Source organism: Saimiri boliviensis, chromosome 11, assembly GCF_048565385.1.
Source record: "Saimiri boliviensis isolate mSaiBol1 chromosome 11, mSaiBol1.pri, whole genome shotgun sequence".
In the NCBI taxonomy this organism is placed as follows: Eukaryota; Metazoa; Chordata; class Mammalia; order Primates; family Cebidae; genus Saimiri; species Saimiri boliviensis.
Window position 1 is genome coordinate 117,418,142 of NC_133459.1, and position 26,233 is coordinate 117,444,374.

At 36.0% G+C, this 26,233-nt stretch overlaps 1 protein-coding gene across 5 annotated transcripts in view; it reads right to left on the minus strand.

The window, feature by feature from the left end:
* The window catches only part of RPAP2 (RNA polymerase II associated protein 2), an 89,810-nt gene that overhangs the window by 43,541 nt on the left and 20,036 nt on the right, over positions 1-26,233 (minus strand). For 2 of the 5 annotated variants that reach the window (XM_010343857.2, XM_003933305.3), the window contains exons 7-11: positions 25,034-25,069; positions 22,670-23,600; positions 13,465-13,547; positions 10,821-10,901; positions 1,895-1,963 (exon numbers count right to left, since the gene is read on the minus strand). In XM_010343857.2, the coding sequence (XP_010342159.1) occupies positions 1,895-1,963; positions 10,821-10,901; positions 13,465-13,547; positions 22,670-23,600; positions 25,034-25,069 (1,200 nt within the window). The other 3 variants (XM_074381430.1, XM_074381431.1, XM_010343856.2) reach the window with 3 other exon arrangements.

Sequence of the window (26,233 nt, forward strand, 5' to 3'; positions counted from 1 at the left end):
AGATTCCCTACATCATATCCAAAGTTAAAGAAGTCAGACTGCATAAAAGAACTAGCAAAGCTTCAGTATTTTGTGCCACATGGATGCCTCTATTAAAATCAAACACTGGAGAGGTTTATTTTTGTATGGAATAATCATATGAAATTTTAATGGTAGACTTTATTATTTCATTTTCCACACTTTTCAGTTCTTTGCTATATATTTTAGATAAGATGTGGCAAAAATTTAATCCAAAAACAGTAAGACTTAATGTGTCCCCTCAGTAAGCAGTGCTCATGATGATAGTATCTTCAGTAAGTGGCTTAGAAAGCAAGATTCTGAGATTACTGCCGGGCCTAGGCCTCTGAATTGTCAATCCAAAAAAGTTACTTCTTTCTTTAGTATAATGAATTGCAGAAGTACAGCAAGTTGTTTATAAGGATTTATTAGCAGGCATATGATATGGTGGGTAAGCAGAGATACTGATATTTTCTTTGCCAATGACCAAAATATTTACAAATTTCATAAAATGGAAAGAACTTTCTAAAAAATTAATAAGATCTGTTTCACAAATTACCAATTCAGCTGGAACACTGAATAGTAGAAATGACAAAAGATTTGTTCTTATGGTTGATAAAAAATTTATATTAGGGCATTCAAGTAAAGTTATTTTCTGTGTTCTGATTTAATGAATCATGTGAGTTGTATCTGGTTGGGTGACACAGATTCTGGCTCACTGAAGCCTACTCTAATGCTTCTCAGCACAGCCTTCCTTGGGACAGTAAAGCCAGAATAACATGTCAGGCTGAAGTAATATCAAAGAAAGATAAAGCAGGGCTGGAGAGGCTATGAGATTGATTCATAACACTTTTTGACTTGTGAGTGTCTGGTAAGTTTTCAATGTCCTATGGGCTTCAATGACCTCTAACAGGCACCAAGCAGCAAGAGTAATGCAATAATGAATGATCCTCAAAAGAATTATTTCATAATTCAAGCTGAAAAACACTACACTTACTAAATAGTTTTAACCTTATTAATAAATAGCCTTAGAAACCACTAATGGTTTCCTAAAAGCTGAATGAGTATTAAATGTTTTATGTATGCTTTTGTAGCAAGCATCTAGTTTAGTTCCTTTAAATCTGTCAGATTTTAAAAATGTACATTAATTTGAAAAACTTTTTGATGCTAATAAAGTATATGTTGAAAAACAATATAGTATTAGATTTGTAAAAATACAGATGTAAAATAAGGAAGCTCATTCAATGTTAATAAAATGGACTACTAAAAATGAAACTAAAAGACTATTCTGTACATACCCCAAATGGGGATGTTTGTCTCTTTCAAAGATGATAACAGGCAGGGTGTGGTGGCTCACGCTTATAATCCTAGCACTTTGGGAGGTAGAGGTAGGTGGATCTCTGAGTCCAGAAGTTGGAGACAAGCCTGGGCAATATAGCGAGTCACTGCGTCTACAAAAAAAAAAAAGCAAAAATAAGCCAGGCCTTGGGGGCGTGTGCCTGGAGTCCCAGCCACTTGAGAGACTGAGGTGGGAGAAGAGCTTGAGCCTGGGATGCAGAAGTTGCAGTGAGCCAAGATCATGCCACTCCACTCCAGCCTGGGCAACAGAGTGAGACCCTGCCTCAAAAAAAAAAAAAAAAAAAAAAAAGATGAAAACAAATAGTATTTGTAAAGAATAAGGTATTCAGAAAAAAAGATGGTAAAAAATATGAAGAGAATAATTACGTATCACTTTATATAAAAATTGTTTTATTACATATGAAAGGAAAATAAGGCACAAAATAGAGAAATAATGTTTTCCAAGGCAGTTTACAAAGATCAGTGGATCATTTTGTTTTTCCCTAATCAGTATTCTTCACAGTCAGTATTTAGAGTTAAAATCTGAGAGAGTACTTACAATGACAGCAACACCATAGCAATTAAAGTCCATTCCGCAGGTTTGTGTATAATATTTCTATTTGTTAACCTGAAATATAGATAAAATTTATCCAAGGAGTGTTACCTTTAAATAAATAAACGTTCTGTTTCTTTCTAGATAACATCAGATTTATAATAATGTGCCAAAGAAGCACTATTTTTTAAAAAATACTTGTTATATTTGACAGGAAAGGGTCAATAGTATAATAATGTGGCTCAGTAGTCACTATCTGATAATGGCCATCTCAAAAGAAAGTGTTCCAGCCCCACTCTGATACGTTTTTAATAATATTACTACTAGACAAGATGAGAATATAGGAACAACATGGGAAACTATCTTGCTTAAAACACATACACCCCCAACACATATACTCATCATATTCTCTATGCTTTTCCCTAACCAAGCAATTTCTCTTCTCTTTTCTTTTCATTTTTTTTCTTTTTCTTCTCTCTCTCTCTCTCTTTTTTTAGAAACAGGGTCTTGTTATGTTGCCTGGGCTGGGGTGCAGTGGCTCTTCACAGGCACAATCAGTGCACTATAGCCTTGAACTCCTGGGCTCAAGAGATCCAGACTCAGTCTCTTGAATAGCTGGGATTACAGATACATGCTGTTGCGTTTGGCTTAAGGTAAGCAATTTCTGATTTTAATTTTACTTCATCTTCTGTACCCTTCCATCTGGTGCTAGGTTGGTAGCAGGCATTTAAGGGATGCTATAATCCCTAATTTACAGAAATTAGAGTTGGCTTAAGAATAGGTCTTTATTAAAGAAAAGTTTAAAAATAAATTTTATCACTTAGCCATAAATGGCAACAAAAAACCCTACAGTCATCTTGGTTTCTCAGAAAGCATTTAGAAAGATCACTCTAAATTAAAAAATGATGTAAATCAATAAGAAAACGTCAGCTAAATAAATAAATGGGGTGGAAGATATGAACAGGGAATTTATATGGGAGGAAATTTGAAATGGCCAATAAACATTTGAAAAGGAGCTGATTCTCACTAATAATTTGAGAAATTAATATAAAGACAATAATTCACTCCATCCACCTGGAAAAATGAAAGACTGACAATACCAAGGGTTGGTGAGGACAGGAAGAAATAGTACCTTTAACACACTGTTGATGTGAGCAATTTAATGATAATTTGGCAATATCTAATAAAGTTGAAAATGCATATAAACAGCCTAGCTATTTATATGCTTCTAGATACAAAGCCTAAAAATACTTTCACTTATACCTAAATGTGTATGAAGGTTGTTAATGCAACTCTGTAATAGAAAAAGAAACTGGCATATTTATAAGATATTAAATAGCTGTTAAAATGAATAAACTAGATGTACACATTTTGCTTATAATTTTGAATGAAAGCAAACATGGTATGGCATTTTTTTTTTTTATAGAGTCTTGCTCTGTCACCCACGCTGGAGTGCAGTGGCGTACTCTTGGCTCACTGCAACCTCCACCTCCCAGGTTCAAGCAATTCTGCCTCAGCCTCCCTTGTAATCCCAAGTAGCTGGGATTACAGGTACATGCCACCACGCCTAATTTTTGTATTTTTGTAGAGATGGGGTTTTACTGTGTTGCCCACACCAGTCTCTAATTCCTGGCCTTAAGTAATCCACCCTCCTCGACCTCTCAAAGTGCTGGGATTATAGGCATGAGCCACCATGCCCAGCCAGTATGGCATTATTTATATAAATCAAGAACGACTAAATACTAAATATTGTTTATGGCAGTAAATGTATAAAAACAAAGACTAGAAGGATATACATCTACTTCACAGTACCAATGCTTCTGGGAGGAACGGAGAACGGACCGGGAAAGGGAACAAACGGGACTGACTTCACGCCCTCCTCCTTCTCCTTTGCATCAGCTATTCTGTCCATCTGAAACAATCTTCTGCCAGGTAAGTTTCCTTATGTCATCTTTGCAATAAGGCCTGTCTGGACCACAGTATTAAAAAGTGCAACTTGCCCTCTACCTCCCAAACCCAATACTTGTGACCTCCTTATTCGGCTATATGTTTTTTTCTTTTCATACCACTTATTGCCTTCTAATATATAATTACTGTTTATTTTCTGTTTTCTCTTGTCAGAGGCCAAGAGTCTTTGTGTACTTAACTATTTATTCCAAGTTCGCAGAACAAGTGGCTGGCAGTCAGTAGGCATAATAATATTTTTTGAATAAATTAATCTATAATGTTTTATTTTATTTAAAAATATATATCTGAATCAAATTTTAGAAAATATTAAAGTCTATTAATTGAGTGGAGAATGTATATTGTTATATTAATCTGAACTTTTCCTGTTCTCCAAAATTTAAAAAAGCCTAGATGATATAAAAATGAAGTACAGGCCGGGCGCAGTGGCTCAAGCCTATAATCCCAGCACTTTGGGAGGCCGAGGCAGGTGGATCACGAGGTTAAGAGAGCGAGACCATCCTGATCAACATGGTGAAACCCCGTCTCTACCAAAAATACAAAAAATTAGCTGGGCATGGTGGCGCATACCTGTAATCCCAGCTACTCGGGAGGCTGAGACAGGAGAATTGCCTAAACCCAGGAAGCAGAGGTTGCGGTAAGCCGAGATCGTGCCATTGCCCTCCAGCCTGGGTAACAAGAGCGAAACTCCGTCTCAAAAAAATAAAATAAAATAAAAATTAAAATTAAAATGAAGTACAATGTGTAATGGTTACAGTCTGAGAGATAGGGGTTTAATACCCAGATCTGTTATCAGTAGTAATAAGACATGGTATTTGATGACTGTGGAACTTAATTTTGTAAAATAAGGACAATAATATCACCTCATAAAATTATTGTGAGGATTAACTGCACAAAAGACAGCCATACTGCCAAATCCAACAGACAATGCCATTTCTCAACCCTCATCTTAATCTGTCCATCATTTGACAATCATTCCCTTCTCCAGGAAACATTTTCTTCACCTGGTTTTCACTTGCATGGTTCCTGAATCTTTCATGAGCACTCTCCTTAGACCTTTTAATATTAAGGCCTCTGGCCTTAGGTCTCTTCTCTCCTGTATAAGCAAACACTCTTATCCAATCTTATGACTAAATATTAGAAACTATGTGCTGACAACTTCAAATTTATTACCTCTAGCCTGGACCTCCTCCTTGAATTCCAGATTTCTATATCTGTTGGTCCACTTGACACTCCTATTTGGATGTTTAACAGGCATCTCAAAATTTGGTAGAGGCAAAATTGGGCTCTTCATCTTTCCCCAAAAACTAGGTAGGACCTGTGGACATTCCCATCTCGGTAAATGGCTTACCTTATCCTTCCAGAATCCATTTGCTCAGGTCACAAATCTTGTGATTAAACTTGACTCTCTCACATCCCATGTCCAGCCAGTCACCAAATCTAATGATTCTACCTTTGAAATAGGATCTGATCACTTCTTATTACCTCCACTACTTTCTCTTCAGCCATACCATTTCTTACCTAGATTATGAAAATAGTCCTGGCTATTAATAGCTGTATTGGTCTCTCTGCATCTGCCCATCTGTTGTAATTATCAACTGGGCAGCCAAAATGATGCTGTTAAAAATGTGTGTTAGACCATGTCATTTCTCTGTTCAGAATCTACCAATTGACCTCCGTCTCACTCAGAGTAAAGGTCAATGAATGATCACAGATATAAGGCCCATACAGTCTGTACTACACCCAACCCCAATCCCATCCTTTTCTGACCACATCTCTTTCCACTTTTGCTTCTGCTCATTCATTTCTCTAGTCTCACCAGCAACCTAAAATTCTGCAAATATACCAGGGCTGCTCCTGCTTTAGAGTCTTTGAACGTGCTATTCTCTGTCTGCTATAGTTTCATGGACAGCAACACAGCTTGCTCCCTCACCTCCTTTTAGGTTTTTACACAAATGGTGTCTTCTCAATGAGGTCTTCCCTAACCAGTATATTTAAAAGTGCAGCCTTCTTCCTCAGTACCATCCAATTTCCCTGCTTCTGGGGTGAGAAAAAGAAGAATAGACAGAGAAAAGGAAAAGGGCATATTTATGTATTCCCTCTATCAGAATGTAAGTTCTATGAGTGTAGGGATCTGTCTCGTTTTGTTCACTGATGTACCTCTAGCAAATAAAACAGTATCTAGCATATAGCCAAAGGAGCTAGCTCAAAGAAGGATAAGCATATAATATAAAATGTCAAAAGTATAGAATTTCCTTTTCTGGCCGGGCATAGTGGCTCACATCTGTAATCCCAGCACTTTGGGAGGCGAGGTGGGCGGATCACAAGGTCAGGAGTTCAAGACCAGCTTGGTCAAAATGGTGAAATCCCGTCTCTACTAAAAATACAAAAAATTAGCTGGGTGTGGTTGCACATGCCTGTAATCCCAGCTACTCAGGAGCCTGAGGCAGGAGAATCGTTGGAACCCGGGAGGTGGAGGTTGCAGTAAGGTGAGATCGCGCCACTGCACTCCCGCCTGGGTGACAGAGCAAGACTCCATCTCAAAAAAAAAGAAAAAAAAAGTATTTCCTTTTTATTACACTCAAATCTCTTAGAGTTAAGACAGATTTAAGATTTCATAATTCACTTATATATTCACCAAAAATGTTATTTAGAGTGTCTGCTGTATCATCACTGTTCCAGGCACTGGAGAGAACACAAGTAATGTTTTGCTTTCACTTCGAAGTACTTCTAGTAGCAGACTAGCAAAATTTTACCTGTTTTCATATTTTTCCTATTGCTGAGCCAAAATAATTTCCAGCGCAGATGCTAAATGAATATATTTACTATTGTTTGAGTGACAATTCAAAAGGGAAACAGTAATATTTGATAGAAAACATTTAAAAAGCAGAGAATTTTCAGACCAGTCATGGTGGCTCATGCCTGTAATCCCAGCACTTTGGGAGGCTGAAGGAGGTGGATCGCTTGAGCTCAGGAATTTGAGACCAGCCTGGGCAACATGGTGAAACCTCATCTCTACAAAAAATACAAAAATAGGCTGGGCATGCACCTGTAGTCCCAGCTACTCAGGAGGCTAAGGTGGGAGGACTCCTTGAGCCTGGGAGGCAGAGGTTTCAGTGAGTTGCAGTCCAGCCTGGGTGACAGAGTAAGACTCTGTCTCAAAAATAAACATAAATAAAAAGCAGATATTTTCAAAACATAGTTTGAAATTCATACAGATTGAAATACCTTGATTCATCACTGATGAAATTTAAAATTGATTTTTCTGTCAAAATATATTTTAATTAAAATCTAATTTAGAAAAATATGTTGATTCAACAGTAAATCATTATCAAGCAGATTCTGATGAAACCTGCTTTACACTATGACGGGTAAACAAATGTAACATTCTAGGTAGCAGATTTGTAATGCAATTCAGTGGAAAGGACAGCTCTATTCACTGGGGAAATTCTACAAAGAGCCGAAAAAGCTGCTTTATGTTTAGGCCCCAAAATAGGCTCTCAACTCTGGCTACACATTAGAATCATCTAGGGGGCTTTTAGAAAATACTAATATCTGAGCCCAACCCTAGCCGAATGAAACTCAATCTCTAGGGTGGAGCCAGACATCTATAGTTGTTAAAAGCTCCCCAGGTAATTCTGATGCACAACTGGCTTGAGAATCACTGTTCTACAAGTTCTTATTATTGACTGTCATTTCAGAGAGAAGGATAGGGTTATTTATGTCAACTCTTTCCCACTATCAGTATTCACTGAAAAGATTTCTCAGCAATAGTTACTGTCATCAATATGGCATTTTTCCAGAGGCTTCACCTGGCAGCCCTACCCTACAAACTGTCACAGACCTGCCAACATTGTCCAGAATCTGGAATCTGAAGACTTCATCCAAATCAGCTATCTTATCAGAGACATTCTGTATTCTAAGCAACTGACGTTTTTCCAAAGGACAGTGAAGCCAATTTAAGCAATATTTGTCAAAGCTATAAACTTTGACTTAATATAGATTTTCAAAAATAATTAACATCAAGGTTTTTAGAAGAGAATTTTATAACACCTCCTACCAAAATAATGCATACTTTTTGGGCTTATTTTCCCAAAACTTTTTATTAAATTTCAAACATATAAAAGTAGAGAGAATATAAAATAAATTCCTATGTACACATCACAACTTTGACAATTACCAACTCACGGTTAGCCATGTTTCATCTGTACAACCCCATATTCAACACCACTGCTAATCTAGATAATTTTGAAGCAAATCTCAGATGTCATATAATCAAGTCTTTAAATAATGCACAAAGTAACTGGAAGGAACTTAAAGTCACAACACAGGAATGACAGAAAAAAGTGATAATAGTTTATAAATATAAGAGGAAAAGGACATTTGAATTGTCTCCTTATATCTGCAGTGCTGGGATTACAGGTGTGAGCCAATGTGCCTGGCTGTATTTTTCATTAATAATAATAATATTTTAAGAAATACAAATTAGTCACTACTTAACAATTCTTTTTTTTTTTTTTTTTTTTTTTGACAGAGCCTCACTCTGTTGCCCAGGCTGGAGTGCAGTGGTGTGATCTCAGCTCACTGCAACCTCTGCCTCCCAGGTTCAAGCCATTCTCCTGCCTCAGCCTCCTGAGTAGCTGGCACTACAGGTGTGTGCCACCACACCTGGCTAATTTTTTGTATTTTTTAGTAGAGATGGGGTTTCATCATGTTAGCTAGGATGGTCTCGATCTCTTGACCTCATGATCTGCCTGCCTTGGCCTTCTAAAGTGCTGGGATTACAGGCATGAGCCACCGTACTCAGCCACTGCTTAACAATTCTATGGTGAAAAAATAAAGAGGTCCTTAGATGTAGGAGAAAAAAACCAACCGTGAAGAATCACTACAATAGAAAAATGTCACAATTATCTGTCTCCATTCAGTAAAAGTTCTAAAATTACTGACTGGCTGCCAGAAGGGAGCAAGCAGGAAAACCAAAGGACTGGGAAGGTCAGTGAGGTATTAGTCCCTAAATTATTATTATTATCATTTTGCATTATGCCCTAGAGCAGAATATTTTCAGCTTTGACTACCCATGAAAATCACTTGGAGAGCATTAAAATCTTGTCCCTTGAATGCCATATGCCAGACCAATTAAATCAGAACCCTTGGGGGATGGGAAGGTGGGGAGAGTAGGACCAAGGTGGCAATTTTTAAGGCTCCCCAGGTGATTCCAGTCAGCCTCTAAATTTGAGCAAATCTCACTAATCAGAAGTATCTGGGGTAGCTGAACATTTTTTTCCTAAAGTTTCTAGTAAGTTTTGAGAACCTAGAATCGTTTTTTAAAAAGACATCAAATTAGATCTATAGAAAAAAATTCTTCTACAAAATACAGACAAAGTAAACTAAATTGCTAGTTGATCTATTCTACATAAGCTAGGTAAAAAAAAGTGTAGCTGAAGACCAGAGGGCTTATTCTAATCTTTTCTGATATGTACAGAGTAACTTTATCAGTTTGCTCAGAATGGTGATTAAGTGTTGTCTGCAGGAAGTTGACCAACACCACATGTTCTCACCCATAAGTGGGTGTTGAACAATGAGTATACATGGACACAGGGAGGGGAACATCACACACTGGAGCCTGTCTGGGGGTCGGGGGTGGGGCTAAGAGAGGGATAGCAGGGGATGGGTGGATTGGGGAGGTAAAACATTAGGAGAAATACCTAATGTAGATGACAGGGGGAGGGATGCAGCAAACCACCAAGGCAAGTGTATCCTATGTAACCTGTACCTTCTGCACATGTACCCCAAAACTTAAAGTATAATAATAATAATAATATTAAAAGAAAATCAATGTAAATTATTACAAATAATCCTTTTTAGCAAATAAAGACAGTTCTTTCAAGACAGAATTTTTGAGGTTTGCCTTAAACTATGAATTTTATATACAAACCTCTTTCTAGTAAAAACCTTATTGAAAAACTTTTTCCTGAATTACTTTTGGTGTACAGAAAGCTTAGTAATGTTTTTAAATGTGCCAGTTTAAAATGATTGTCTATTAGGTGTTACCAATGTACAGTATGTGACTGTAAGAGAAATCTCACAGCTGACAGTGCCAAGAAACTGTTCCTGTACTGTAGTTTTTACACTTTTAAAATCTGACTGCTACTGTTGACAGCAATAAACTATAATAATAAATATATATGATAAATTTCTTGGATGAGATAATTAATCTACCCTATAAGTTTATTCTGTGTCAGTGCAACATTAGCCACAGGCAAATGTTGATTTTAATATTCGGTCACTGGCATTTGCCCAAAATGTATATTTGGTACACCTCTACTAATAAGGCATTTAAAGGCTTATTGCTATACGTCTTGGTAGAGAGAACCTAGTCTTAGCCTGATTCAGTATTTTTATCTTGATAGTTTTAGGAAAAATCACAACAGTTTCACTCACAATTGATATCAATACTCTATTCTCCCTTCCTTTATAGTTCTTAGCACTTTAAGTCTGTTCTGTGTAATTCAGTATTAAATTACCCACTGTCTTGTACTGTTCACTGTACTCATGTGATCTTCACACAGGAGAGTTCTTCCTTTAGGGTGGCATTATGCTTCTTTTACATTGCCCATAGTGCCTAACACAGTGTGGGTCATCCAATATATATTTACTATTTCACTTAAACCCCATAGTATTACTGGCTTTGTGTCACAGATGTAAGTTTCCTTCTCAATTTTAGGCTATTTCATAAATAAACTATCCAAAGTGAAATACATAATGGGTTGAGTAAGTAAAGGTTGTATTCAATAGAAGAGAGAAATAATGTTGTTTAGTGGAGGAGAAAACAGAATACTGTATTTAGATCTGTGACACTGAAAGTAAGTCACTTATGTTCTTTGTACCTTAGTCTACCTATGGATTCTGCAAGGCAATAAATAAAGTCAAAATAATTAAGAAGGAAAACTATAATATTAACACTAACCTGAAAGTTCGAACAAGATTTTTAAGTTGTGTGTAAATATCTCCCAACGTAATCTGAAGAGGACCCAGAAGTCCAGGCAATCTGAAAATAAAAAAATTACGTTTATTTTAAAACAATTATATGGAAACATTTTTTGGGTTATGCCTAGATCTGGATTTTCCATAGGTAATAATGGGATTTATGTGGAAGCAGTCATATTTAAAAGTTAACCTAGGTTATGACTGGTGAGAACTCATAAGGAAACATTCATAGTAACCCCACATTCCACTTTGTAGTCTGTTATTGAGTGTGAAGCACTGAAATGCAAAATCATTTTGGCAGCTATTTAAATTCCTGTCCCTAGTTTTACTTATCTGTTTATTTTCAAATATTAGACCAAGATGGAAAAAACACAACTGTCCCTAAAATGGTCTAATCTGAGAGTTTATTTTTCCTTACTAAATTCTCATGGTGGGAGTGAAAATTAGTACCTTTTTAGGGAGCAATTTGACAATATATGTTAACAGTTTAAGTGTGTTTGACTCAATAGTTTTACTATGAAAAAAATTTAATCTAAGGAAATAGTCAGAGAAACATAAAAAATACACTTGTTGCAGAAAGTTTTAGAGTGAAAAACTGGAAACAAATATATATCAATAGGTGATTGGTTAGATAAATTATGATATACCCACATAATAGAATAAGACATTTAAAATAATATGAATCTATGTTTTTAATATAAAAAGATATTCATGATAGATGTGAAGTGAAAAATGTGTACATAGTATTGTCCTATTTTTCTAAAAACATGTATTATATAATACTATTGTACTTCATATACATTACATATCAAACATATTTCATTCCTTCTAGGTTTATCCACAGAGAGAACCAAATAGAATGAATATACATATGCCATATATATGTCAGAGATATACATCAAAATATTAATAGTCATTGTTGAGTGGTGGGATTACAGGTAAATTTTACTTCCTTCTTTAAACCATTTTGTACTGCCTCATCTTCTAAAGTATGTGTTTTTTTTTTTTAAGCTTCTTTTTAAGATCAGTGTGACAGTACAAAAAGCTTCTTATTATGGAAGTTTCACACATGTTCCAAAATAGAAAGAATAGTAATAATCCCACATATATTTCTAGGTTCAATTTATTAATTTTTGCTATATTTGCTTCATTTTTATTCCCTCCAGCACCCAGGCTGGAGTGCAGTGGCATAATCCAAATGTCAGGCAATAATAAATGTTGGTGAGAAATGTGGAGACAAGGGAGCCCTAATACAGTGTTGGTAGGAACATAAATTAGAAAAGCCACTATGGCGAATAGTTTAATCATAAGCATAATCATAGCCTACTGCAGACTCAAACTCTTGGGCTCAAGCGATCCTCCATCTCAGCCTCCTGAGTAGTAGCCCCACAACACCTGATTAATTTTTATTTATTTTTTTTTAGAGATGGGGTCATACTGTGTTGCCTAGGCTGGTCTCAAACTTCTGGCTTCAAGTGATCCCCCTGCCTCAGCTGCCCAAAGTTCTCGGATAACAGGTATGAGCCACCACACCTGGCCTTTTTTTTTGTTTGTTTTATTTTATAGTAATATTTTAAAGTAAATTTCTGTCAGCATGTCATTTGACCATTAACCATTTCCATTTTTATCTCTAAATACAAAGGTACTTTCTTATATAATCACAATAAAATGATCATACCCAACCAAATTAACAATTCCTTAATGCCATCTAATATCCAGTACAGATTTAATTTCCTCTAATACTCTAAAATAAAGACTTTTTACAACTGGTTGGTTCAAATATAAAAACCAAAAAGGTCTAACTCTGATAATGAGAAAAAAACCCAACACCTTTCATAAACAACAAAAAACTCCTATACCATAATTAGTTTTGTCTTGACTCTTCTTTGTGCCTTGGTTAATGTGAAATGTTTTCCTTATTTTCAAACTGCTACAAAATAAAACTTCATATTCACAACCCTTAAACAACGACTGATACACTTTTCCATGTTTTCTCCTAAAATAAGAAAATGCAGATTGAAAAATTCAATACAGCCCTTATACCTCTGGAAAAAAAAATCTTCAATTTCCTTTTGAAAGAAAAACCAAGATAGCCATTTTTAAATGTCATTTAGGACTGGGCTAATTACAAGAACAATAATTTCCAGCACGTGAAGTTCAAAGCTAAAGTGCAACGTTGAGTTGAACAAAAACTCAAGTTGCTGAGTATGAAATTGTTTCAAGAATATACATGCAGAGTGATGTAAAACACCCTGAAAACTCTGTAATAACATTCATATGTGAAACTGCTCTGACACATGTACTGCAAATCAGCATTTAAATGGGTCTAGCTTTGATATTTTCCCCCTGACTTCACTGATTAAGTGGGAGTAAGGTAGTTTGGTCTTCCATACCCGCAATCTCAACCTTCCTCTTTTTGATACACCTCTGTCTCCTACACGAAAATTTTTATTTGTTACATGGGATATCTTAAAAATTCAAATTTCTCAAGTGAAGAAATCCACATAAAATTTTCACATTATTTTTCAAAATGTTCAAAATTTTAGGATAATACTTATACATTATGAGCTTATAAATGTTAAGTTAAAAATGCTAAAAAGCTGGAATGGCAATTACATACTTACACTTTACTCAACTTTTCAAGTACGATGCGTTTTCTAATCTGGTTCTGGGAACTTGAGTCTATCAGTGGAAAGGTAGAATCATGCTGAATCATATTTTCAAACAAAGCAAAACAATCATAAGTTTACAATCTTTCTTTGATAAGTAGAACAATAAACGTTAAAACACAAAAGTTTATATCTGTGGCAGAGTAGTCAAATAACTAGACTTGAGAATTAGATTTAAATTTGAGTATCATCTCAGTCCTTAGGCTGTTGTAAACTTGTTTGAGTCATTTGCCCTCTTTGGAGAGTTAGTTTTCTCATCTGTGTAACTGGGATATTAATACCTCCTTTATTAAATCATAAAATGTATAAAAAAAGATTTTGTAGGGCCGGGCGCGGTGCCTCACGCCTGTAATCCCAGCACTTTGGGAGGCCGAGGCGGGTGGATCACAAGGTCAAGAGATCGAGACCATCCTGGTCAACATGGTGAAACCCCGTCTCTACCAAAAATACAAAAAATTAGCTGGGCATGGTGGCGCATGCCTGTAATCCCAGCTACTCAGGAGGCTGAGGCTGGAAAATTGCCTGAACCCAGGAGGCGGAGGTTGTGGTGAGCCGAGATCGCGCCATTGCACTCCAGCCTGGTAACAAGAGCGAAACTCCGTCTCGAAAAAAAAAAAAAAGAAAAGAAAAAAAGATTTTGTAAACTGCTAAATGCTATATAAATGTAGGGGATTAAAATATTAAAATTAGCAAATGCTATAAATATGAGGAGTTCTGTCATCATGTCATTTGACCTCTAACCATTCTAGAAATGGCAGACAAGGCAATTCAAACCAACTCTCTCTCTGCGAACTGAAAAAAGTTGGGGAGAAAAACCCACATTTGTTTGAAACACATTTGTTAGTATCAGAGAGCTAATGAGGCTGTAAAGAATTACAGGCTGAGATCCTGGAGAAGGCAATTCCAGATAGGGTATTAATTTTCAATTTAGATTCTGAGAAACTGAGCAGTTCTTCTAATAAAAAGTGTTCAGGGTATCCTTCAAGAAGGGAGGAGTATGGGCAACCCTCCCCAAATATGAGACCAGGACTTGGAAAGACCCTCCGCAAATATGGACCAGGACTTGGAAAGACTTCACTTTCAGGGAGTGAATCCCACCTTGAAATCATCTTAATCTCTAATTAGATTACAGTGATATGGAACTGCTACAAATCATTTATATTTGCTTATGGAAGCAAACATACAATGTTTGGAATGTAATAAGACAATATGATCAAAATCTGAAACAGCCTACAGAGATCAATCCTCAGGGAATCTAGATAATGAAGTTATCAGCATTATTTAAAATGTTTAATATATTTGAAGAAAAATGACAAGGTTGAAAAGTTTTGACATAGAACTGGAAATTATATAAAATAACAAAATGAAAATCCTAGAACAGAAAAATACAGTATTTAAAAGAAAGAACTAATGGGTAGACTTTAGAGCACAGTGGAAGTGACTGAAGAGAGAATGCCGAATAGGAAAATATCCAGAATGAAGCAATCACCACTCCCCAAACACATAAAGCACAAAAGGAGATTAAGAGACCTACAAGATACAGTAAAAAAGACTAAAGAGAAGAGGGAGAATGGAATAGAAGCAATATCTAAGAGATAACTGAGAACATTCCAAAACTTATTTAAAAATCTTAAATGAAGCTAGAGGAAGAAAACACAATACTTTCAAAAGAGTAGCAATAAGAGATACAAATGGAATGACAAGGGAATGATATTTTCAATAGGCTGAAAGAAAATAGGCTGAAAGAAATCTAAAATTCAATATAGAAAAATATCTTTCGGCTGGGCGTGGTGGCTCATGCCTGTAATCCGAGCATTTTGGAGGCCAAGGAGGGTGGATCACCTGAAGTCGGGAGTTCAAGACCAGCCTGACCAACTTGGTGAAACCCTGTCTTAAAAAAAAAAAAAAAAGGAAAACTATCTTTCAAAAGTGAAAGTAAAATAAAGAATTTGCTGACAAAGAAAAACTGAGAAAATTCATTATCAACTGGCACTAAAAGAAGTAAAGGATATTCTTCAGGCACAAGGCAAATGATCCCAGATGGAAGAATGGGGATAGAAGCAATGAGAAACAATGAGAGAGTAATTAATTTGATAATCCAGCTGAGTATTGGCTATAAATAATCTTGTAGTATTTGAAATATACAGAAAATAAAAATATCGAATAATAGAAATCAAGAAGGGATAGATGGGGTTAAATCATTCTAAGGTACTAATTGTCCAGGAAGCAATAAAAGTATTAACTTATATTAGACTTTAATAAGATACAGATTCGGGTTTTAACCTTTAGGGTAACCATTTAATGATCAGCAAAACAGTATACAAAAGCAAGTTAACGGAGGCTAAAAAATGGAATAATGATCCAATACAAAAAAAAGCAAGAGAAAAAACGGAAGACATAATCAGTGGGACACATAGAAAGAGGAGTGAAATGGTAGATTTAAACCCAAATACTGTATACGAATTATGACATGAAATGCAAATGGATTAAATTCTCCACATAAAGAACAAAGGTTATCAATCTAGACAGATTGTCCTTGACAACATTAATACAAGAATATTAATGTCAGCAAAGTAAACTGTAAAGAAAGAAAATGAATAGAAAGGCTACTCCATAGTGATATGGGTTTCAATTTACCAGGAAAACATAACAATTTTACATTTATAGCCAATAACATGGTCTCAAAAAGTAAAATTTGCAGAACTAAAAGGAGGAAAAATCAATCCACAATTAAGGTGAGAGATTTTAACTCATCTTTCTCAGTGACTGATGGAATGAGCAGACCAAAACCAAAACCCAAACCACCACACCCCAACAGTGCTTCTCAAACGTTAATGGGCATGCACATTTTCTGGGGATCTCATTAAAAAGTAATTCTCATTCAGTAGATCTGGGGTGGGGATGAGAGTCTGCATTTCTAACAAGCTTCTAGGTGATGCTGATGCTAGTGGTTCCATGGACCACACATTGTATAGTAAGGCATTGTATTAGTCTATCTTTGTGTATGTCTGAAAATTTCCGTAACAAAAAGTTAAAAAAATTTGACTACCCACCGATGAGGGTGGTGGCTAACAGCTATAAACCCAGCACTTTGGGAGGCTGAGGTGGGCGGATCACTTGAGGTCAAGAGTTCAAGACCAACCTGGCCTGGCCAACATGGTGAAACCCTGTTTCTACTAAAAATACAAAAATTAGCCAGACATGGCAGTGGGCACCTGTAATCCCAGCTACTTGGGAGGCTGAGGCAGAAGAATTGCTTGAACCTAAGAGGTGAAGATTGCAGCGAGCCAAGATGGTGCCATTGCACTCCAGACTGGGTGACAGAGTGAAACTCCATCTCAAAAAAATAAAAAATTAAAAAATTGAAAACCCCCAAAGAAAATCAGAGGAAAATATAGTTCAATGGGTGATATTCTAAACATTTAAATAAACAACATTAATTTTAGACACATTCTTCCAGAAAAGGAGAGAACATTTCCCAACTTGTTTTACCAAATGATTACAACCAAAACCTAATAAAGATATTATCAGAAAGGAAAATTATAGGCAGTGCCAGGTATCTTCATTCTGAAAAAATTTCACCCTTCTCTACCTGTCTTTGTACTTCAGAAGGCCGATCTGCATGGGCCGCATCATTGGGCTTCCTTGCTCTCTGGCTTTTATCTGAGTTTTGCCAATGAAGAATAACAAACTGGATGGTGCAGAAGAGTCAATTCCTGCTTGGTCCACTACCTGCAGCACTTCCTTGGAAGACCCCATGGTCCACTTCTCTTTTTCCTTGAGGTCTAGGGGTGGTGAGGGCTGTCAAACTATGATTAGCGTATTATTCCTTTGGTTTTCTTCACTCTGACCCCATTTTCACACTTTGGCAAACAATCTTGTAATTAAACTTTCCTCAAATTACTTAATTTGCATCATATGATTTATGATGAGACCATGGCCAATTCATACGCTAATCTCACTCAATCTGAAAATATGTGCAAAAATTCTAAGGCAAATATTAGGAGACCAAATCCAGTATTATATTAAAAGGCTATTATAGCTCAATCAAATTGAGTTTATTACAAGAATGCAAAGCTGGTTTAATATTAAAAATTAATGTTTGGTCTGGGGAAAAATGGCAGATAGGAGGCAAGACTAATTTGCAGCTCCCACTGGGTGTGGAGTATGTGGAGACTCACATCATGAATTTTTGCTCCAAGAACTATTGCAGAAACATTAAAAAGCCGAGGAAATGTTGAGTCAGCTTGCTTTCTCAGCTGGGAGGCCTGTAGCCTGGGGCAAGTTCTCAGCCCTGCTCATCAGCTGCCTGGAAATAAACTTGGTGCTGTTGTGGGGGCACAGTGGGAATGAGACTGGCCCTTTGGGCTGCAGGTTGTGTGGGAGCTAGGTGAGGCCTGTGGCTACAGGCTTTCCCCCACTTCCCTAGTGACCTGTTTGACACACCAGAGTCAGCCATAATCCCCCTGGGAACATAACTTCATCCCTCACAGTAGCCGCAGCAAGCCCTGCCCAAGGAGATTCTGAGCTCAGACTCACCAAATGATGCCCCCACCTGATAGTCTTTCTTTACTGGCCCTGGTAGCTGCAGACAAAGGACTTAATCTCTTGGGAGCTTTATGGCCCCGCCCACTGCCTGACCCAAGGGCAAGCTTGTATCCCTGCAGTAGTATTTCTGCAGCTGAGGCACTCTTGAAAGCACCACCTCCTGGCTGGAGGCCAACCAATACAAAATCAGTGCACTTAAAAAAAATACAACCAAGGACCCTCACAAAGTCCACTTCACTCCCCTGCTAAGTGTAAGTTCTTTAGTGGTGATTTTTGAGATTCTGGTGCCACCCATCACCCAAGCGCTGTACACTGTACCCAGTGTGTAATCTTCTTTTCTTTTTCTTTTTTTTTTTGAGATGGAATCTTGCTCTGTTGCCCACGCTGGAGTGCAGTGGTGTGATCTCAGTCCACTGCTACCTCCATCTCCCAGGTCCAAACAATTCCTATGTGTGGACTTTAGGGACAAGGGAGAAAGCGGGGGGCGGGGGTGACGGATAAAACACTACACATTGGGAGCCGGGTGTGGTGGCTCATGCCTGTAATCCCAGCACTTTGGGAGGTCAAGGTGGGTGAATCACTTGAGGCTAGTAGTTTGAGACCAGTCTGGCCAACATGTTGAAACCCCATATCTACCAAAAATTACAAAAAAAATTAGCTAGGCATGTTGGTGCACACTGTAATCCTAGATGGTCACGAGGCGGAGGCATGAATTTATTTGTGTAAAAAATAAACTTAAAAACTAAATGTTAAAATAAAACATATATAATAATCTTTATACCCATGAAAAATAATAAAACTCAATATGCATTCAGGATAATGATAATTAGTCAATTAGAAAAACTTTTATAATCAGATAAAGGGGCTATACAAAAAACCTCCACAACAAACATCATACTTAGTGGGATTTAAAGCATTTCTTCTCAGATAGGGAATGAGACAATGAAGCCCATTGTCCTGAAGGTTCAAAGCAGTGGAACAAGACAAGGAAAAGAAATACTGGGAATAACAACTGGAATGTAAAAAAACCAAAACTGTGATTCACATAAGACATGGCCACATATGTAAAATATCCAAATGAATCTACACATTATTAGAATTGATAATTATTATAAATTATTATACTTCATAATCTAGGTAAGTTTAGCAATGTTACTGGCTACAAGGTTAATGCAGACAAAAATGAATTGATTTTCTAGATAAACATCAGTTAGAAAAAAATTTTTTAAATGACATCACTTTCAAAAGCATATGAAAACCCAAATACCTAGGAATAAATGCAATGAAATATGTTTAAGACCTCTACACAGAGAACTATGAAATGTTACTGAGCAGACTTTAAAGATAGCTATTTCTATCAGATATTAAATTTTTTTTTTTTTTTTTTTGAGATGGAGTTTCGCTCTTGTTACCCAGGCTGGAGTGCAATGGTGCGATCTCGGCTCACCGCAACCTCCGCCTCCTGGGTTTAGGCCATTCTCCTGCCTCAGCCTCCTGAGTGGCTGGGATTACAGGCACGCGCCACCATGCCCAGCTAATTTTTTGTATTTTTAGTAGAGACGGGGTTTCACCATGTTGACCAGGACGGTCTCGATCTCTTGACCTCATGATCCACCCGCCTAGGCCTCCCAAAGTGCTGGGATTACAGGCGTGAGCCACTGCGCCCGGCCAGATATTAAAATTTTATAGTCATTTGTCACTTAACAACAAGGATGCATTCTAAGAAATGTGTTGTTAGGTGATTTTGTCATTGTGCAAATATCATAGAGTGTACTTACACAAACTGAGATGGTACTACACACCTAGGCTATATGGTATAGCCCACTGCTGTTAAGTACAAACCTGGGCAGTATGTTGCTGTATTGAATACTGTAGGCAACTGTAACACAATGGCAATTATTTGTATCTAAACATAGAAAAGGCATAGTAAAAATGTATCATTACAGTCTTATGGGACCATCATTGTATATATGGCCCGTTGTTGACTGAAATGTTGTTATGCAGTATGTGACTATATATAGCTACTATAATTAGACAGCATGATACTAGCCCAGAGATAGATACATAGACAAATTAACCCACACATTTATAAAAATATGATTTATCACAAGGGCCACACTACAGAACAGGGATAAGAGAAACTTTTTAATACATGGTGCTGGGTAAATTGGATTATCTATATGGGAAAACATGAAATCTGACCCATACTCCTTGCCATAATCAAAAATCAATCCCAGATGAGTTACAGATCTAAATGTGAAGGGAAAAACAACAAAGCTTTTAGAAGATAAAATAATCTGGACTAAGTAAAGATTTACTACAGAAGTACTGAAAAGAACAATTAATAAACTGGACTCACGACACTATTAAAAAGATCAAAAGGTCAAGTCTTAGAGTAGAAGATAATATTTGCAACACATCATATAACTGACAAAGGACTTGAATCCTGAATACATAAAGAATCCCTACAAATCATTTTTTTAAACCCTCCAGAATCAGGCGTCCCCAAACTTTTTACAGAGGGGGCCAGTTCACTGTCCCTCAAACCGTTGGAGGGCCGCCACATACTGTGCTCCTCTCACTGACCACCAATGAAAGAGGTGCCCCTTCCTAAAGTGCGGTGGGGAGCCGGATAAATGGCCTCAGGGGGCCGTAGTTTGGGGACGCCTGCTCCAGATATTCCAACAGATAAATAATAAAAAAAACTTGAATAGGTACTTCAAAAAAGAGACTACCCAAGTAGTCAATAAGCAAATAAAATAGTGCTGAATTCATTAATCATCACAGAAATGTATTATAATCACAAAGCAATACTACTGGGATGGCTAAAACTAACAATATCAAGTACTAGGGAGGACATGGAGTCAAGGAAATTCCCATATAGTAGTAGTAGAACTGTAAACTGGTACAACCACTTTGGAAAACTGGCATTATCTAGTATAGTTGCAGACATGCAAATGTAATAACCTAGCATTCCCAGTCCTAGATACTTCAGAAATACATATGCATAATAGCAGAGAGATAAATACAAGAAAGTTCGTAAGAATATTGTTCATAATAGCCCCAAATTCAAAATAATCTAAATGTCCATTAGCATAAATGGTGTATTTATATAATGGAATACTATGCAGCAATAAGAGAATGAGGTACAGCTCTATGCAACAACACATATGACTCAAAGGTATAATACTGCATGAAATAAATTGGATGCCAAGAATATATACTGTCAAAAAAACTGACAGAACTAATCTGTGCTAATATAATATTAATTTTGAAAAGAGGTACTGATTAGGAGAGGATATATATGGGGATTCTAGTTTACTTGTAATGATCTATTTCTTGGCTTGGGTAGTGATTACATCAGTATATTCATATGTGAAAATTCAAGAAATCATATACTTACTATTTGTGTTATACCTCAGTGAAAACGTTTTAAAATGTTATGTAATATTTTTGGAAAATGTTATAAATTTACAAAAAATCAAATTTCAGGGATTATTTTTTCCCTTTTAAGGCTAAAATGCACAAAATGATAAAATAAGTGATCTTCTACGGTAGGTTTATGCACCTCAGTGACAGAGATCAATGCTTTTCCCAGCTTAATATAAGTTTTAGATGATGTCTAATAACATACTTGAAATGATTTGAAGTAAGGCGCTGGGCCAGGCAACACTCCATAGAAATACAAGACATTTTTAAATCTTTTGCTATGTTTCTACTTCTACCCTCTTTCCAAATCTCCAATGTGCTTTTAAATTTAGAGCCACAATTACTTAGCAATTTTTGAGAATAAAGTTTTGTGGTAAAAACAAGGTTACTACCCATTCCTCTTCATGTTAAATGACTTTATTTTCCAGGGAGTACACATCAATCAAAAATGGGTAGTTGAAATACTAAATCTCAGTGGCACATTTTCAATCTCTACATATGGGTACTATTTATTGAGTGCCAATTATATGTCATGTACTGTAATAAACCGTTTACAAACATTATCTTTAAAATGAATAACAGTTGAGCAAGAGAAGCTATTAATAGTCCCATTTACAGATGAGCAAACAGAGCAAGAAACTCATTTTTCATACAGCTAGTAAATGACAAAACAGATGTTCAAATCTAGGTCTATCTGAATGTGGTTTCCATTCTCTTTGTCCATTCTTTCCCAGTAAGTCTCTTTTACAAATTATTTTCATCTATAATATTTTAAATGGGCATGCTTGCTAAATATTTTCCAATGTAACTAGCAAGTCTATTCCATAGCATATACTTCCATTAAACATACACACACACATACCCATGTATAAATCTGAAAGAATACATACTGAAGAAGAAAAAACAAGCCTCTTCAGAGGCTTCATTTCTTATTTGTAGAATTAGGGAAAGCTTTGTCCCACCATTTTAGGATATTTTTACATTAGAAAAAAATTGCACGTTATCTGTAAAATAGCAATGCCAACAATGGAGATGGCACTGTAAACCAAAAGGCAGAATGACTAAAGAAACGATTTGAAAATTTAACAATTATCTCTTCAATATCCCTCCTGCTCCAAGATTTGCTGTGGTGAGTTTTCCAAATGTTAATGACCTGGAAAAACTCAATGCCTGTAAGACATACCTCTTCTGAGTCTTGTGATTTGGTGGTTTCTTCATCCAAAACATATCGTCCTCTATAAAACTCCCTGATCCTCAGATTTAACTTTTCAGTTTCTTTTTTCAAGTTCTCGTAACTGGGCAGTGGTTTACTGGCTGTATCTGAGCCCATAAAAGGTAAAGACTCATCCAAGCTGTTCTGAGATTCCCTCCAAGCAAGGGAATGACTATCTGGATCTGAGATTATGTCATCTTCATCAAGTTCTTCTTTAACCAGAGAGGCTTCGGGTTTCAGGCACACAGAAGCATAATTCTGGCCATACAAAAACCTCAAAGTTTCTTCTGTCTTCCACTCAATCAAAGTCTCCCTCAAAATTTTAAGTAAATTTCTCTTTCCAACTTCAAGACACACCTGCACTGAACCAGATACTGACCTAGACACTTGGTTTGATTTGGCAAATTTTCTCTTAAAATGCTCCGCACTTTTCTTACTTATGCCTACTAGAGTTATTTCTGACCTACTGTATTTACTTTCAGAATTACCTGAAGCTTTTAATCTTTCAGGCAAAGTACTATTTGAAGAATTCTCAGTATTTACCTTCTGTAAAGGAAGTTCACCTGTAGCAGCTTTCTCCTGACTATCTAATTTGCAATTGCCTAACTGCTCAGTGACATCTACTACTGTCTGTTCTTTGTCTTTGTGTATGGAGTTAGCTTTGGGGCCAGCCTTCTTTTTCATTATGCTTTTCTGGTGCAGCTGTGGTCTAATACTTGTTGAATTTGGTCTGTTTCCTGGTAGAATGGAGGAAACAAAGTCTTGCTCATTATCACTGCTACTATCACTATGAGTGCTGGAAGAACTAGATTCATATTGCTTTTCAAAGTGGCTAGGACAGTGTATATCTGATGTTTTAATGGCTTTACTGCATAACTCTACTTCTACTCCAGAATGGCAACTGTAAAATGAAAGAGAAATAAAATAATTAAATAATAAATAGCAAATAAAACCCAAAACAATAGGAAAGTGAAGTACTCCATAGTATTTATACACTATAACTTTCAAGTTAAAAATTGTAATTCCCTAGATAAAACCTTGTTTATAGCTTCTGATACATAAATTTCAGAAGAAGCCTATAATTTCGCTATATCTATTAATAATATATTTTTTGATATAGTTCTTCTTCCTTCGTCTTTTTCCCCCAATTATTTAAAAATTGTTAAAAGAGTATAACAAAAAATTTTTTAAAAACTTGATAATGCTATCCTACTGCAGTAGTTGGATTTGCCTGTTGTTGCAAAAATATATGTATCAATATATATGAAGTATATATTTTAATCTTTATAATATATACATATTATATATATATATTTATATAGATACAATACGTATATATAAAATATATATATAATATATGCTTATTTTATACAAACTTGAAACAAACAAGGATGCCCTCAAGCATAGACACATATCAAAACTTTAAAAGATCAGGATGAAAAACACTCTAGGTCAAGAAGTATGCTGTGGGGAAATGTAAAGGAAAAAAATAGATTTAAAAAAAGGTGAAAGCAAGGTTGTGGACGGGAATGAAGAAAAAAGATGAAAACTTAGTTCAGAATTAGATACCATCTTCTAGTTAGAATCTAGCCCATACAGCCATGGTGCTGTCTCTTACATCAGAAGAAAAGTAAAAACAGGTGTAACTTCAACAAAATTAGAACAATTTAACTTTCATGTATTTCATACTTCCTCTTGGAATTTTAAGGCAATTATATGTTTTTATACTAATCTGAAGGTATAAGTTAAAAGATATACACCAATAAATAGATATATCTTATTTGTGCCCAATGACCTGACTAAGGTAGTGACTACTAACTAGGAACATTTATTCTGAGAGTTAAGGGATGTGTTTTGAGAGATGGCCATGGTCAGGCAAACAATACCATGAGGAAAGTTGAGAAAAAAAAATCACAACTTGGAATTTATATTAATGCTTTAGATGCTCTTTAAATTATTAAGTAACTGATACATTACTGGTTTTGAAATCCTATAGGACTATAAACACCTTTCAACAAATGTAATGGCACAATCTAGTTGACAAAGCAGCACAGTATCTGAGATGGAGGCTGTATTTGTGTCATATTTCAACAGGTTAAATTAGATTTCCTCAGTAGGAACAGCTGTACAATAAATCATACAGGTCAAACACATCATCTTACCATCACAAAAGAAAAAGCTGAACAGGTCAAATATTTCTTTGTGTGGGCTAGAATGGGACACTTACATAATGCATCAGCACAGGAAGTCCAACAGCTCATACCACCTGGTTCACTCCTAATGTTTCTATTAACATAAATAAATAGATGGTAAATGATACTAATTCATCCATACCTTTGTCCTTCCTTTAGCAGTTGAAAATTGGGATGCCTGTAACAATACAGAAATAGAAAACTGAAGGCAAGTGACATGTCAAATATTTTCAAGTTTTTATTAAACTTCAATATGTATAGTAGAAAATATAATTAAAAGTAATTAAAAATAAATTAAAAATAATTAAAAAGTAATTAAAAATAAAAAATAATTAAAATTCATTAAAATTTTATTTTAAGAAAAAAATTAAAGGACAACAAAGTACTGTAAAACTCATCAACAAGAAATCTGGATTAGTCTCACTCTGATTTGAAGTTCACTCACTTTTCAGGGCTAAGTTCAAATTCCACCAGCCCTATAAAGGCTTCCTTGACTAACTTGGACTAAAGTAAATCCCTTCTCTAAATTCCAGAATCATCATTGTCTGTACAATGTAACATATTTAATCATGTACTCCTTTATGGCCTACTACTAGAACCATTAACTAAATGTTTAACTTTTCATATGTTTTAGTCTGGTTCCTTAACCAGACTATAAGCTTCTTAAAGACAGAGATTGTGTATAATTCTGTTGGATTTCCTTTACATGGTCATTAAGATTTTTTGCCTTAATTTCTGAGAAAGCAATTACATTGGAGTAGTAGCAACCCCCTGCTCCCCACTGCCTCCACCTCAGCCTACCACAGTGCTGAGATTACCACCGTGCCCAGCCAACCCTTACAATTTAATAGAAGAAAAATGCATGTTCTAAGAGCTTTACAGGTATTGATCCTCGTAACAGTGATGTAGCTACTAATATTATCCCTATGTTATAGATAAGGAAACTGAGTACAGAGAGAATAAGCAATTTGCCCAAAATCGCACAGCTAGTAAGTGGTGGAGCCAGGAATCCAACCCAGACAGTAATGCTCATAATAACTACAGTGTCATTCAAGACAATGTGTGTTAAATACCATGAGAGATGTATAAGCTGCTACAGGAAATGAGAGAAGAAAGAAAAACTTCCTCCTGAACCAATCAAAAAGAGTTGCAGAGACGTGTCATTTCAGCTGGGCTTATAAAGATGGATATAGTCTGTATATAAAGGCATTTGAGGCTAATCTCATGAATCTCAGTCTGGGGTGTTACTCTACAAACCTCTCCCTTTTTTTTTCCCTTTCTTTTTTTAAAGTATGTAATCATGTTTAAATCTACTCAATTTCTTAGGGAAAAAAACAAAACA